The sequence below is a fragment of the Felis catus genome, chromosome B3 (assembly GCF_018350175.1).
Source record: "Felis catus isolate Fca126 chromosome B3, F.catus_Fca126_mat1.0, whole genome shotgun sequence".
NCBI lineage: Eukaryota > Metazoa > Chordata > Mammalia > Carnivora > Felidae > Felis > Felis catus.
In genome coordinates this window covers 64,711,377-64,727,677 of record NC_058373.1, presented here as the reverse complement: position 1 = coordinate 64,727,677, position 16,301 = coordinate 64,711,377, and the positions used below count along the sequence as shown (strand labels likewise).

Genomic DNA, 16,301 nt, shown 5'->3' with positions numbered 1-16,301 from the left:
CTATAAGGGCCCTTGGTCAATTTTCAAAGAGGCAATATCACATAGCAATTGCGAACTCAAGACACTCAAGAGACAGGCTGCCAGATTCGTATTCCAGCTCCTCCACTTACTATCTGGTGACCTAAGGAGAGTTAACAGAACCTCTCTGTGCCTCAATTTTACCATCTGTAAAATGGGGATGGAGGTAGTTGTGAGAATTAACTACAACTGGCAATTTTTTTAAGCCCTTAAAACAGTGCCTGGCACAGAGTATGACATATAAATTAAATAAAAATTAACTACTGTTATATTTTGCTGTCCCCCAAACCATTGATTACTTTAATCAAAATTACAACATCCACAACATATTTAGGTCCTTCCTCAAAGCACTACTGCTCTCTTTATTTGATATTTTGTCCCAATTTTGGTAAAAGACATTTTATTATAAAAGTAAGCAAATACGGGTGACTTTGGACGTCCGTTCACGCTAGGTGCAGGGACTACTTAGTGCCCGGCCTTGCAGTTTTGATCTTTTCTTCTCCCGGAGCGGAGGCCTCTGCTGCAGCCATGTTACGCCAGATCTTCAGTCAGGCCAAGAAGCATCCGAGCTTGATCCCCCTCTTCATATTTATTGGAGCAGGAGGTGCTGGACCAGCACTATATGTCTTGCTCCTGGCGTTGTTCAATCCAGATGTCAGTTGTGACAGGAAGAATAACCCAGAACCGTGGAACACACTGGGTCCCAATGATCAATACAAGTTCTACTCAGTGAACGTAAATTATAACAAACTGAAGAAAGAAGGTCCAGACTTCTAAATGAAATGTTTCACTATAAAGCTGCTTAGAATGAAGGTTCTCCAGAAGCCATCCGCGCAATTTTCCACTTATCCAGGAAATAGTTCCCCTCTGAATGCACGAAGTCGTGTTGATGTATTGTGTTGGTGTTTACGCGAATAAATATCTGAAACTTGAAAAAAAAATCAAATATGCTAAAAATTGAGAAGAAAATTTGCACATATTATTACTTAATTTATCATAAAATAGCTATAATAACTTCCTGAATTCATCCTATAAAATTTCATGCATTTATCTGAAGACAGTAAGAGGTATTGAGGAAAGTGCTTATCTTCTGTCTTCATTGTTTCCTAAGAAGTTACTAAACCTGAGGTCATTATTTTTTATACAAAAGAGAATCTCTCATACTTCTGGAAAATTTCAAAACACTGCCAACATGTTTTCTGATCATCCCTACTTCCTGTGGTGGGGTTTAAAAACCACGCCAACTTTCGTAACTGCTGAGATTTACAGAGTGAAGCCTCATCTGATAATCTTGCAAAAATGGATAGGCAGTACTTCTCTTCCTTTTCTAAATGCCACATATGCCAGCTTTTACAAATGTTACAAAAAATTCCCAGTCAGCCCCACGCTGCTTCCAAGCAGGTGCAAGCGCTGTTTCTCAGCTCCATCTCCAGGGTAGCCTGGGAAATCCCTCTTCCCTGACGATCTCCCCTAGATCTACTTAATCAAGCCTGGAATCTGTTTTACTGGAGAACGAAAAAGTTTTACCTTCAGCCTCCCAGGTCCTGACTAGCCTCTCTGGTATCTAAATAATGAACAGTGGAAAAGAATGGGTGGATAAAAATAAAATGTTTCTTTACCTGAAATGATCAAGAGCTGGGATGTAATTAAAAGCTGGCCTTAACAAGTTTTCCAGAATTAGCAATTTTCAAAGGTTTTTGAAGAGAAGAAAATACTGTGATATTAAATTCACCCTGGAACATAGCTTGATTTTTTTTCAAAAGCCCATGTCGTACTTGATGACTGTCCCCAGGAAGAGTGGTCATTGTCTAATAGAATCAAGAAGTATAGACAATAATACTATAACCGAGTCATTTATAGCATCCTTTTAAAGTTGCTTTTTAAATTAGTTTTGTCGTTGTTAATTTGCCATTTGCCTCACGTTGAGGAGAGAAACAGATTCCACTTATTTGAGGACTCTATTTTTTCTGATTTCGTGTTGTTCATCTTGCCCTTTAAAAATATCTTTTTAAATTTTATGTAGCTCAGTTTGCCCTTTTTGTATAGTACAATGTGCTGAACTCCAGTTTATGGATGTGTTAATAGGCATAGGCAAGCCAATAATAATTCCTTTGTAAAATTGCAAAAATAACTTTTCTGAAAGTCCAACCAGATCCCACTATTAGAAGCAGAGAGCACATTTGAGTCAAAGTCCTCTTGCTCAGAAACCCCGTTGTTGCCATGGGAAGACTGTGAAAATGCTCAAATGTGGGCATGCTGTAATTAGAAGCAAACCGTGGGCTTTATGGGGCCTGTCACGATGTTTCTAGGAAGCTCCTTCTGCGTTGGCTCAGTAAGACATCCTTTTCCTACCATCATGACTCACTTGTGACTTCCAAGGCTCCCCCCCTCCTCCTCCTAACTCACCCCCCACTTGTTCTGGGTGGAAGAATGCCCGGATGCTCCAGAGGCAGATAAGTAGGCGGGTGTCCAGTCCACTAATGAGTGCACACTTCTAGGCATTTTAGAAGTGAGGCAAAGGGTTTTTGCTGGGCATATTCAGAGCTAATGATGTGACGGGTCTATGTTAATCATGCACCAGGAGACTCACTTCTTTGGCTACTCTAGCCCACTCACTAATCCATCCAAGCCTGCTTATTCCTCCGTCCTTTCTTCCTGTCAGGAAAGCATGTGCAAGTTCTCCACCAAACGATGAATCTCTGCTCCTGGGGGAATCTACGAGTCAGAAATGCTTTTGAAAGGAGAGAGAAGCCAAAGCCTTTGCATAAATAGGCCAGCTGCAGAGCTTCAAGGCAGGGAGTCAGGGAGAAAACTCCTTGTGGCCTTGGCCCCAAACCTCCCGGCTGCCACTTATTTCCATTGTCTGCCCACAACCCCAAACAAGCCAGCCCACACCTCTGTGACTGTACCCACTGTCATTTTCAGGAAAAGAGATTTTCTGAGTCCATCTTGGCATTTCTGTGAAATCACAGAAATAATTCATTGAATCACAGAACCGAAAGAGGTGATCTAATCACTTTTATTTTTAAAACAAAAATGCCATCAGGAGAGGTTATCTGACCTGCCCATGCTCACGCAACTCTAGATACATAGAGCCAGAACTAGAATCTGCATCTTTTCTTTCCTCGTCCTTTACCTTTTTATCACGCATGAGCTTGTGCAAGCAAACCCTAGGGCAGAGATATTCTTTTCACCTCAGCTTTCCTGCTCTGGTTTCCTTTAGTGCTGCTCTCTTTAGTGTCATGGCTCATTTGTGTCGTGACTAACCAGCATCCAGTTGAGCTGAGCCTGATTGTGAAGACTTACCTGTAGCACTTGTTAAAAACAGGAGTTCCTAGGACTTTCCTTGGGAGGTTCTGGGATGGGTCTCAGGAATCATTTAATGAGTTTCCCAAGTGAGTCTGAGCATGAGGTCAGTTCAGGGGAAAATGCTTATACAGGGCAACAGTCGGGGGAGGGGCCTGGGGAGGGGGAGGGTGGGGGAAGGATGTTTGATGGGCAAGGTGCCCCAATAAGAACAGAAGACAGAGATGGAAAAGACCAGGAATTTTGCCTCCTAGCTGCTTTTTTTAAGTGGGTTAACCACTAGACCACACTTCCTCTAGAGGAGAGGCAAGGAATTAAAATCAAAGGTTTACCATTGATTCACGCTGCCTGCTAATTCTGCTTATTGCGCCATGCTGTGACCCAACTCTCTAAGGCTTGGAAACAGATGTGGGGAGTGAGCAGCCTGGGGTACTGAGGGATGGGGGAGGCGGGGAGAAGGCAGACAGCCAGAAAAAGAACTTCCTCTGCTGCTAAATTTCAGCAGGAGTGGAAGTCAGTTGAAATTGTTACCATGCAGATCTGGAATCATTTTTGCAATCTTCTGGCTCCAATTCCAGGTTTGTGCATTCTGCAACAAGAACTGAAAACTTAGTAATGCTCCTGACCTGACTTTTGCCTCTGCCCTTATCTGAATGTGTATTATGAAGTTACACTTTTAGCTTGACAGTCATTTTGTTACACAAGGGACTTTGATTACTTTCTTTGCCCCACAACCTCCCTCCTCATGCACACTTCTTAAAAGGAAGTGCAGAAGAGTTAAACAATTTGACCAAGGTTACACTAATCTCAATATCATGGTTGTTGGATCAAAAGTGCAACCAAGCCCTTTCAACTAAGTATTCCAGACTCACTTTAATATATTCTTAGAATCAGGCAACTGAAAAAAAACTGGATTTATTTTCTCCCATAGGACAAAGACTAAGATGTGCCCTTACCATGTAGCTATCCATGTCAATGTTTGTCAAGAGCACGTAGCTTTTGAATGTTTACCAGTTAATTCTAGAAATAGTTTTTGTGACTTCTTTACTGAACAGGAAGCTCTATGAGGGTGGGGCAGAAATGACAGCTTTGGTTTATACTAGACGTTATGACTGTAGCCGTGCTAAACTTCCAGGAGGTATAGAAGCTGGGTTTTAGGTCCACGGGGATTAGGAGTCCCAGATGTAGCAAAGAAAACTACAGGACAGCCACTCACATGTGAATTTCAGATTTTTTAACATGTTGGTATAAGCATAGCTCATTCAATACTTGGGACATACTGATACTAAACAATCATTCATTATTTATCTGAAATTCACATTTAACTGGGCATTCTGTTGATAAATGTGGCAACTCTAGCAAGGGTTCTCCCCATTAGTACTGGTCTTCAGGATTCTCTCAAAGGTGATTAAAATGAGACCATTATCTCCAGGGGATTTACAGTGTAGTACCCAGGGAGAAAGCAGTCATGCTACGTTGTGACCAATGATAAGCCAGAAAATGCAGAGAGATCCAGACTCACAAGGCAAGGAGCACCAAATAAGACTGTCGTGATTATGAAGGTCTTTCAGAGTTGGTAACATGTAAGCTGGGTCTTAAAGGATAAGTAGCTCATCAGACAGAGATACAGAGGCTTGACAGAGTATAAGCTCAGTGTGGTTGGAGCATTTGATCTGTGTGTAGCAGACTAGAGGTCAAGGTCGATGGACCTCAAGGGGCGAGGTTTGGAAGGTTGGCTGGGGTAACTTGGTGAAGTGCCTTTATGCCATGCTGCAGAATTTGAAACTTATTTTGATGGATAGGGAAGCCTGCAAGGATTTTTCAGCTGAGTGGCATAATCATTTCTGTTTTTGAAAGATAATTCTGGTGGCAGATTGGAGTGGGCAGAACTCGTAGGCAGGGAGACCAATTAGGAGGTTATTGAAATAGCCCAGGCAAGAAAAGATGAGCTTATTTCAACTAAGGCAGCAGTGGTGGAAATAGTCAGGGAAGCAGAAATTTCAGAGACACTTAGGTGGTAGCATCAATACAACTTGATGATGGAGGCCCAAGGGCAGTAAGACAGAAGATGGAGTTAACATGGTGGAAAAGTCCAGACAAAAAAAGAGGTATCGTTTTTACTCTGATGTCCTATCTGTAGAATGGACCAATAATGCTTGCTCTATTTACTTCATACAGCTGTTCTGAAAATCAGTTAAGATCATTTATGGGAAGGTGGTTTGTCAAGTATAAAGAGCTAGAAAAATGCGCGGCTGTGAGGTGAACACGCATCTATCTCAGTAGACCTTGAACTTTTTCAGGACAGATGACATATTATTCATCTTTGGCTCTCTCTAGCATAGTGCCTTGAATGTAGAGGTAACCTACACATGTTTGGAGCATTGGACAAATTTAAAAGTTGCTATGCCAACTTTGATTTGTTTTTTACCATCTTGTTCGTATGTGTCTGGAAGCATATAATGGACCTAGGTTGGCGAAAATACCAACAAAATCAGGGCCACAAATTCCAGGAGAAATACCCACTTAAATAATGGCGATGCTGAAGGAAATCCCATTCTCTTTGTCCACAGATAAACCAAAAACTGAGGGCTGTCTTAGCTGCCCAAACAGATTTTTCCTCTTTACATTCCTCCCATTATAAAGTATTTAAAATCCAAAAGAAATTGACTGCTTAATCTGTTTTGGACATCGCCACTAGACCCAGCTTAGTTTAGGTGGGGAACACTCTTGTCCTTCCCTGTATCTCAGTATCTGGCACCATGCCCATGCTGTGGTTGGTGTTCAATAAGAGTGTTCTAACTGAAATAAGGTGATAATTTCCAAACTAAGTACTACTCAGACTTTGAGTATGACTATTCTCACCAAGAAAAAAACTGTAATTTTGAATTTTATTGCAAAATATGGGGAGCACATTTCAAATAATTTCATCAGATTTTTCTCCTCCTAAAATAAATCTCCCTCAGCCTTTTCCCTTTGCTCTCCCTCATCGATTCTACTGATTCTTAAGCTATTCTGATTTTAAGAATGATTTCTTTCTATTCTCCAATTAGATGAAAATACTATATAGAGACAAGCATAGCAGAAGTCTTCTGTTTCCATCAGGTAGAAATTATTGAATATTATTTTATTAACTACTTTCATTTTTATTGAGTACGTATCATGGGTCATTTATTACACTAGAAGCTCTAGATCTCACTTAAATCTTAATCCTATAAAATAGCTCATGCTGTCCCCTTTTTATGTATGAGGGAACTGAGGCTTTAAAAAGATTAAGTAAGTTATTCCAGGTCAAAGAGTTTGATGCAGGCAGGATTCAAACTGGATCTTGCTGATTCCCCCATCATTTCCTACTTACTAAACCAATCATTCTCAAACCCTAGCAACTGTTACCAACAAAGCTTCTTAACCATAGCTTGATGGGTCTCCCTTCCAGAGTAATTCGGAGTGATTCCATAAGCTGGATAGGATAAGGAATTTATAGTTCTAACAAGTTCCCAAGTGGTACTGCTGTTGTTGATCCAAGGAGCACACTTTGACAACCATGGAGCTGAACAAAACTGCCCTAATATTGGCCTATTGTTCTCTACGTCTGTGACAGTCATTGACCTGAGCAGGGAGGATACAAAAATGAGTGAGGCACTTCTTGAACTTAGGAGTTTACAGTCTAGTTGAGGGGACACACAAGTAAACGGAGCATCAACGGCACAAATATAAGTTCTGTGAAGTTAAATGCATGAAGTGCTAGGGAAACACTGAGTGGTTAGCTGCAACCAGGTGTGGGGGAGGAGTGGCTGAAGAAGGCATACTGGGAAAAGCAATTCTTTTTTTTTAAATATATATAATTTTTTTAATGTTTATTTATTTTTGAGAGAGAGAGACACAGAGTATGAGCAAGAGAGGGTCAGAGTGAGAAGGAGACACAGAATCTGAAGCAGAATCCAGGCTCTGAGCTGTCAGCACAGAGCCTGATGTGGGGCTTGAACTCATAAACAGTGAGGTCAGACCTGAGCCAAAGTCAGACACTTAACCAACTGAGCCACCCAGGCACCCTGGAAAAGTAATTCTTAAGTCAAATTTTAAAGAATGACCAGGAGCAAGGGAAAGATGGAAACAGCATGTGCAAAATACGAAGATATTACATGTTTGGTATACCAAGAAAATCATCAGTAGTTTGTTATAACTGGAGCGTAATCAATTGAAGAATGTTAGAGGGGTTCTTCTTACATGTGACCTTGAGTTTGGATTTTATCCTTCAGGAAAGATCATCCTTTTGTAGTGTGGAGACACTAGATGATGGGAACTAGCGTTACAGTAAAAAATAAATAAATAAATAAATAAATAAATAAATAAATAAATAAATACAAGAAGACATTTCAGTATCGTAATAATTACCTGTGAGAATATCAATAAAAATTGATGAACCTCTAACCAAATGAACAGGATAAAAATGGAGAAGACAAAAAATACTAATGTCAGGATTGAGAGAGGGGTATCATGATACACTGTACAGATACTAAAGGGAAATTAGGATTCTTAGAATAACTTTATGGCAATAAATTTGACTTCTTAGATAAAATGGACATATTTTTTAAAGCTACAGACTACTAAGCTCACTCAAAGTAGAAAACCTGGATAACTCAATATTTATTAAAGCACTTAAATTTGTTAAGAACCTTCCCACAAAGAAAACTCCAAGCCAAGATAACTTTGCTGAGAAATTCTACCAAATATTTAAGAAAAAAATATTCTGCACAAAATCTTTCTGAAATTTAAATATAGAATACTTCTCAGCTCATTCTCTGAGGCTAGCATTATCCTGATACCAAAATGAGACAAAAGTTTAAAAGAAAAAAAAAAATACTACCAATATGGTGTATAAATATTGATGCAAAAATCTAAATTTCACAAAATTACATAAAGCAATATGTTAAAAATAATACATCCCAGCAGTGTAAGGTTGGTTTAACGTTTAAAAATCAGGGTCGCCTGGGTGGTTCAGTCAGTTAAGCATCTAACTTCAGATGAGGTCATGATGTCACAGTTTGTGAGTTTGAGCCCTGCATCAGGCTCTGTACTGATAGTGCAGAGCCTGCTTAGGATTCTCTCTCTCCCTCTCTCTCTCTTCCAGTTCCCCACTTGTGCTCTCTCTCTCTCTTAAAAATAAATAAGTTTAAAAAAAAATCAATGTGATTAACCATATTAAAAGAATTTTTTAAAAGATATCTCCAGTACATGCAAAAGCATTTGACAGACTCCAACATCCATACCTGATAAAAACTGTCAGAAAATTATGAATGGAAGAAAGTTTTTTACCCTAAAATGGCAGCTCTGAAAAATATGCACCTAACATTATTCTTAAATGGTAAAAGGCTGAATGCTTTCCTCTCTAAGAATAGGAACAAGGCAAGAATGTACACTCCCATGACTTCTGTTAAATATTGTATTGAAGTTTCTAGTCAGTGCAGTGAGGAAAAATAACAAGTATCTGGAATGAAAAGAAAGAAATAAAATTATTAATGGACTATTGTCTATTAATAAAATATTACAAAAATCTATGAAACTGCAACTAAAACTAACAAATAAATTTAACAAAATTATAGCATATAAACTCTATGGAAGCCTATTATATTTCTATATAATAACAATGAAAAATTAAAAATTTAAATTTAAAAAATATAATTGGCTGCAAACTGGTGTAGCCACTCCAGAAAATAGTATGGAGTTTCCTCAAAAAGTTAAAAATAGAACTACCCTGTGACCCAGCAATTGCACTACTAGGTATTTACCCAAAGGATACAGAAATACTGATTCAAAGGGATACATGCACCCTGATATTTATAGCAGCATTATCAACAATAGCCAAATTATGGAAACAGCCAAATGTCCGTTGACTGATGAATGGATAAAGATGTGGTATGCAAATCAAAACCACACTGAGATACTACCTCACACCAGTCAGAGTGGCTAAAATGAACAAATCAGGAGACTATAGATGTTGATGAGGATGTGGAGAAATGGGAACCCTCTTGTACTGATGGTGGGAATGCAAACTGGTGCAGCTGCTCTGGAAAACAGTGTGGAGGTTCCTCAAAAAATTAAAAATAGACCTACTCTATGACCTAGCAATAGCACTGCTAGGAATTTACCCAAGGGATACAGGAGTGCTGATGCAGGAGGGCACTTGTACTCCAATGTTTATAGCAGCACTTTGAACAATAGCCTAAATGTCCATCCACTGATGAATGGATAAAGAAGATGTGGTTTATATATACAGTGGAATACTACTTGGCAATGAGAAAGAATGAAATCTGGCCATTTGCAGCAACGTGGATGGAACTGGAGGGTATTATGCTAAGTGAAATAAGTCAGGCAGAAAAAGACCAATACCATACGTTTTCACTCATATGTGGATCTTGAGAAACTTAACAGAAGACCATGAGAGAGGGGAAGGGGGGGAAAAAAGCTACAGAGAGGAAGGGAGGCAAACCATAAGAGACTCTTGAGGAATGAGAACAAACTGAGGGTTTGGGGAGAGGGGAAAGTGGGTGATGGGCATGGAGGAGGGCCCTTGTTGGGATGAGCACTGGGTGTTGTGTGGAAACCAATTTGACAATAAATTATATTTAAAAAAAAGATGTGGTATGTATTATATATAGAGTGGAATATCACTCAACCATTAAAAAGAATGAAATCTTGCTATTTGCAATGATGCAGATGGAAAGAGAGCATGTTGTGCTAAGCGAAATAAGGCAGAGAAAGACAAATACCATATGATTTCACTCATGTGGAATTTAAGAAACAAAACAGATGAATATGGGGGAAGGGGCGGGTAATGGGGAGGAAGGCAAACCATAAGAGACTTTTTTTTTTTAACGTTTATTTATTTTTGAGACAGAGAGAGACAGAGCATGAATGGGGGAGGGTCAGAGAGAGGGAGACACAGAATCTGAAACAGGCTCCAGTCTCTGAGCTGTCAGCATAGAGCCCAAAGCAGGGCTTGAACTCACGGACCGCGAGATCATGACCTGAGCCGAAGTCGGCTGCTCAACCAACTGAGCCACCCCCAGGCGCCCCTGGAGACTCTTAACTACAGAAAACTAACTGAGGGTTGCTAGAGGAGAGGTGGGTATTACAGTGATGAGCACTGGATGTTATATGTAAATGATGAATCACAAAATTCTACTCCTAAAACCAATATTACACTATATGTTAACTAACTAGAAGTTAAATAAAAACTAGAAAGAAAGAAAAGAAAGAAAATCTCAAAAAGCTGGAAACAAATAGAAAGAGTAGAATATAAAAGCTACAACACTTGAGCATAATGTAGAGCCAATAAAAATATCTTTATAAAAAAAATACAACAACATCAGATACTTGATAAATCTAACAAAAGATATATGTGATGTGTACACTGAAAATTCCAAAACATTTGGGGCACCTGGGTGGCTCGGTGGGTTAAGCGTCCGACTTTGGCTCAGGTCACGATCTCACGGTGTGTGAGTTCAAGCCCTGCGTCAGGCTCTGTGCTGACAGCTCAGAGCCTGGAGCCTGTTTCAGATTCTGTGTCTCCCTCTCTCTCTCTGCCCCTCCCCCGTTCGTGCTCTGTCTCTCTCTGTCTCAAAAATAAATAAACGTTAAAAAAAATTTTTTTAAAAAAAGAAAATTACAAAACATTGCTGAAGAAAGTCACAAATAAATGGAGAGAAATACCATGTTCATGTATCAAGATTCATTTTTATTAATGTAAACTGTCCCCAAATTGATCTATAATTTCAGTGCAATCTCAATCAAAATGCCAGCAGCCATTTTTGACATTATGAATTCTAAAATTCATATGGAAATGTAATGGACCTAGAATAACCAAAATAATTTTTAAAAAGAAGAACAAAGTTTAAGAATTTACATTATCTTTCAAGATTTATCGTAAAGCTATGGTAATCAGGACTGTGTGATGTTGATGTAGAAATAAATGTATACATCAATGCAACAGACGAAAGAATACAGAAATAGGTCCACACATGTACGGACAACTTACTTTTGACAAAGGTATAAAGGCAATTCAGTAGAGAAAGAGCAGTATTTTTGACAAATGGTATTTGAACAGTTGGATAGCCATATACAGAAAATAAAAGAAAATAAACTTCAGTTTATACTTCCCACTATATATGAAAATTAATTACACCGATCAGAGACCTATTTGCAAACCTAAAACTCTAAAACTTCCAAAAGAAAACCTAGCAGAAAATCTTTGTGACTTTGGATTAGGTAAACATTTCTTAGGTACAACAACAGAAGCACAATTCATAAAAGAAAAAAAAAAAAAAAGAACTTCTGCTTTTTTGATGAAAGTCAAGTACATATCTGACAAAGGCCATGTATCCTAAAATATAAAGAACGCTCAAAACTCAATAATATAAAAACAATCCAATTTTAAAATTGGGCAAGATGTTTGAACACTTGACGAAGAATATATATAGGTAGCAAATAGGCAGATAAAGTGAGCATTACTCAACATCATCAATCATTAGAAAATTAAAACAAAACCACAATGATCTCTACATAGCAATTAGAATGGCCAAAATTTTAAAAAGACTAACCATACAAAACATATGGAGCAACTGGAATGCTTCTTCCTCATGGTGGGAATGTAAAGTAGGACCGCCACTTTGGAAAACAGTTTGGCAGTTTCTTAAAAAGTCAATTATACATTTACAGTATGACTCACCTGTTCTACTTCTAGGTATATAACCCAGAGAAATCCCCAAACAGGGACTTATACACAAATGTTCAGCACAGATTTATTTGTGGTAATCCAAAACTGAAAATAACTCAAATGTCCACCAACAGATGAATGGATAAACAGCTTGTGGTAGAGCCTTGGTTATAGCCGAAGTTCTCAGCAATACAATTGAATGAAACTTGCCTACTCACAACATCATAAATGAATGTCAGCTTTATTATGGTGAGAGAAAGCAGCCACAGAAGAAAAACAGAATATACTCCATGATTCCATTTATATAAATTTCTATCTTACACACTAATATGTAGTGATAGAAATAAGAAAGTTGTTTCCTTGAAATGGGGAAGATGTGAGGAAGATAGAGAGGTGACAAAAAAGAACCCAAAAAAACTTTAGTATGTAATACATATGTTCATTGTCTTGATTTTCACAATGATTTCATGGGTACACACTTAGATGAAAACTTATCAAATGTAAATTTTAATGCTTTTTCCAATTTTACTTTATGCTGCCTTATTTTATGTCAGTTATATCTCAATATGTCTTTTTTAAAAAAGAACGTATCCATGTTGTGTGCTTTCGGTGTCTAGAACAGGAGAGGGTAGAACTCTATTCTATAATTTGCTTCAAGCAATATACAATTTCTAGATATTATTTATAAAGAAAAATATAGACCTATGTCTACAAATCACAATATCATTGTCTCCTACCATAGTAATGTCACAGGAGATCCACCATGAATCAAAAGTGTAGGATTCTAGTTCTGACAGACATTGCCTAACTTGATGACCTCAGAAATCTGCACAATACCTCTAAGCCTAGCTTTGTGCATTGCAACCAGGAAGGCACTGGACAGGTGAAGGGGCATTGGATTATCTATCTGTACTCAGGGGGTATGTGGGACAAGGAGGATAGTTAAGAGCCAAGCTGGCAAATCTCCAGAACCCCTTCTCCTTGCTAAAGATTGAATATCTGTCCCTCACCCCAATTCATATGTTGAAGCCTCAATGAAGACTTTGTGAAGGTATTTGGAAGTGGGATCTTTGGGACATAATTACGTTTAGATGACATCATAAGGATAGAGCACCCATGAGGCCGTAAGAATCCTTCTAAGGAAAGAAAGAGACCAGAGTCCACTCTCTCTCCATTTCAGGACACACCAAGAAGTCAGCCAACTACAAGTCAGGAAAAGAGTCCTCACAAGACCCTGACCAGGCTGCTCCCTAATCTTGGATTTCCCAGCCTCTGGAAATGTGAGAAATAAATTTCTATCATTTCAGCCATGCAGTCTATGGTATTTTATTATCGCCGCCCACACTAAGACACTCCTTCCAACCAGGCAGGTTCTGTTTCCATCAGTTCTGTGTTAATGAGTTTGTTCATAAAGCTTATTCTGAAGATAAGTTTTCATAGATTTCAAAAGAAAATCTATAGTAGATGACCTCCAAAATGTCCTCAGTTGCCAAATCCTATAATCCTAATTAGTAAAATTAAATCTGCCAATCATTTATTGTGATTCTTCAAGAGCAGGCATTTGATTGCAAAGCTGCTTTAAGAATATTAAGGAATTGCCAGTAATCCTCCAGAAGTTTCTTACCCAAATCCTTTTGGCATTTTATTTTGATTCAGATGTAATTGATGCTCTTCCCTGTGTGTATCAGCGATGTGTTCCTGAGGGTCTGTGGCCATGCACACGTGAGGGTAATCTGTAGAACAGACAGCAGGCACTTCCTGTGCCTCCACATGCACAGTCCAGCTGCTGTCCCAGTGGCTCTTCCAGCCACATTTGTTCCTTCCCAGTCTCATGGTGATTCTCAAGGTCCCTAGAGTTATTCATCAGTGAGTCTAAGTAATTCAGAAAACCAGCCTCTTGGAAGCCTTTAGACAGCCATACACCCCAATCTGCTGATTTGTGTGGGCATCATGTTTTGAGACTCCACCTGCTTTGCAGCCTCACAACCCTTCCTACTATTTTTTTTTCAACTTTAAGGTATTTGTACATTGTGCTGTGTTCTTTTTTATTCCCCTAATTGTAGTGACTCAGTTTGTTTTTCTAGTGCCCACATCCTTTCCCCACAAACTTAGAGTATTGGAAACATGGTATAGTGGAAAGGAAACCTAGACTCTAATTCTGGCTTTGCCATTCAGCTTCCCATGTAATTCGGGGGGACTTGGGTCAATTTCTGGGCCTCAGTTTTCTCATCTTAAAAATAGGAGGGTTAGATTAATCTTTTCTAAAGTGTTTTGCTTACCATTGTTAATGTGGGAGATGATTTCATTTAGTTAGTTAATGTCATTTTATTTTATTTCATTTTGGGAGGGGGGGGGGGTGATGATTTTAGATCGTCCATAACATGTACTTTGGGGCACCTGGGTGGCTCAGTTGGTTGAAAGTCCAACTTCAGCTCAGGTCATGATCTTGTGTTCGTGGGTTCCAGCCCTGCATTGGAGTCTGTTCTGATAGCTCAGAGCCTGGAGCCTAAATTGGATTCTGTGTCTCCCTCTCTCTCTGCCCCTCCCCTGCTCATGCTCTGTCTCTCAAACAATAAAACATTTAAAAAAATTTAAAAATACATACTGTTAATAAGTATGAATGTAGTTTTTAAAATTTTTTTAAATGTTTATTCATTTTTGACAGAGAGAGAGAGAGAGAGAGAGACAGAGCATGAGAGGGGGGAGGGGCAGAGAGAGAGGGAGACAGAATAGGAAGCAGGCTCCAGGCTCTAAGCTGTCAGCAGAGAGCCCAACGCGGGGCTCAAACCCACAGACCGCAAGATCATGACCTGAGCCGAAGTCGGACGCTCAACCAACTGAGGCACCCAGGCGCCCCATGTATGCATGTATTTTAATGCACATTAGAAAAATACATAATTGTTATATCAAACAACTGAAATTATATTTTAATCAAATTAGTAGATGATTTAATGGTAATTAGACTTTTTTTAATGTTTATTTTTGAGACATGAGCAGGGGAGAGGCAGAGGGAGTGGGAGACACAGAATCTGAAGCACGCTCCAGGCTCTGAGCTGTCAGCACAGAGCCCGACGCAGGGCTTGAACCCATGAACCATGAGATCATGACCTGAGCCTAAGTCGGAGGCTCAACCAACTGAGCCACCCAGGCACCCCAATGGTAATTAGATTTTTTAAGTGAACTGATTTATTTATAAGTAATTTTGATTTTAAAGTTTGTTTGTTTATTTAAGTCATTCCTACACCCAGTGTGGGGCTTGAACTCAGAACACTGAGATGAAGAGTCAAGTCTTATGTTCTTCTGACTGAGCTAGCCAGATACCCCTAAGCAATTTATTTAGAATTCACTTAAACTAGTAAGCATATTCAAGTGGTGACTGAGTATGGCAAAAATTGGGAAGATGGGGATACATAATAGTGGTCTGAAAGCAGTTTTATGATTTGCCTCACTGGTTTACAGGAAAGCTGCCTTTCCCAGGTTTCCTTGATGTTGGGTTGGAGTCATGCGCCTGAATTCTGGCCAATGAAATGTGAACACAAGTCATGTGTCACTTCTGGGAAAAGCCGGTGTGCCCCTCTCCATCTTTCTATTCTCTTGCCATAGTGGATTTGGAGGTCATGGCAGTATCGCAATATGGAAAGAACTTAGAACTTTGAATGATCAGATAAATGAAAGTGTCTAGCAAACCAAACTAAGAAATAAACTTTTGTTGTGTTAAGCCACAGAGATTTCTGTTCATTATCTTAATATAGTTGATCTCATCCTGACTAACACAAAGCATGTTAACATAATCAAGTTCCATTTAGCTTTAAAATTCTACGTTCTCTTCTTTTGTCTGTTCCCTTCTTGTTCGGTTTTAACTTATACCTTTTTCTGGCCCTCTAACTTCAAAGAAGGCCCTTGTAAATTAATTGGCTTATGTTTTTGTCTTTCCAACCGTCTCTCTTTTTAGAAGTAGCATTCATTTTAATGATGGCCATAGTTCTGGGTAACTACATAGAACCTTTCTCACATCCAAAGAGGACATGGCAATTCATGTTATTGCCTATTTGTGGTGCCTTTCTGAATAGCGTTTGGTGACTGTCAGCTTTCAGAATACTCACATAAAGATGATACTTTCTGGGGCATCCGGATGGCTCAGTCAGTTAAGCATCTGACTTTTTATTCCAGTTCAGGTTATGATCTCACAGTTCATGAGTTCAAGCCCTGGCATCAGGCTCTGCTCTGACAGTGTAGATCCTGCTTGGAATTCTCTCTCTCTCTC

The 16,301-nt window shown here is 39.1% G+C and overlaps 1 protein-coding gene across 1 annotated transcript; it reads left to right on the top strand.

Moving 5' to 3' along the window:
* Positions 1-480: 480 nt before the first annotated feature.
* On the top strand, positions 481-870 carry LOC101093612 (cytochrome c oxidase subunit NDUFA4-like). Its single transcript, XM_045059569.1, has one exon. It carries the CDS (start codon positions 547-549, stop codon positions 793-795), a length of 249 nt encoding a protein of 82 aa, XP_044915504.1. The 5' UTR covers positions 481-546; the 3' UTR covers positions 796-870.
* Positions 871-16,301: the final 15,431 nt, after the last annotated feature.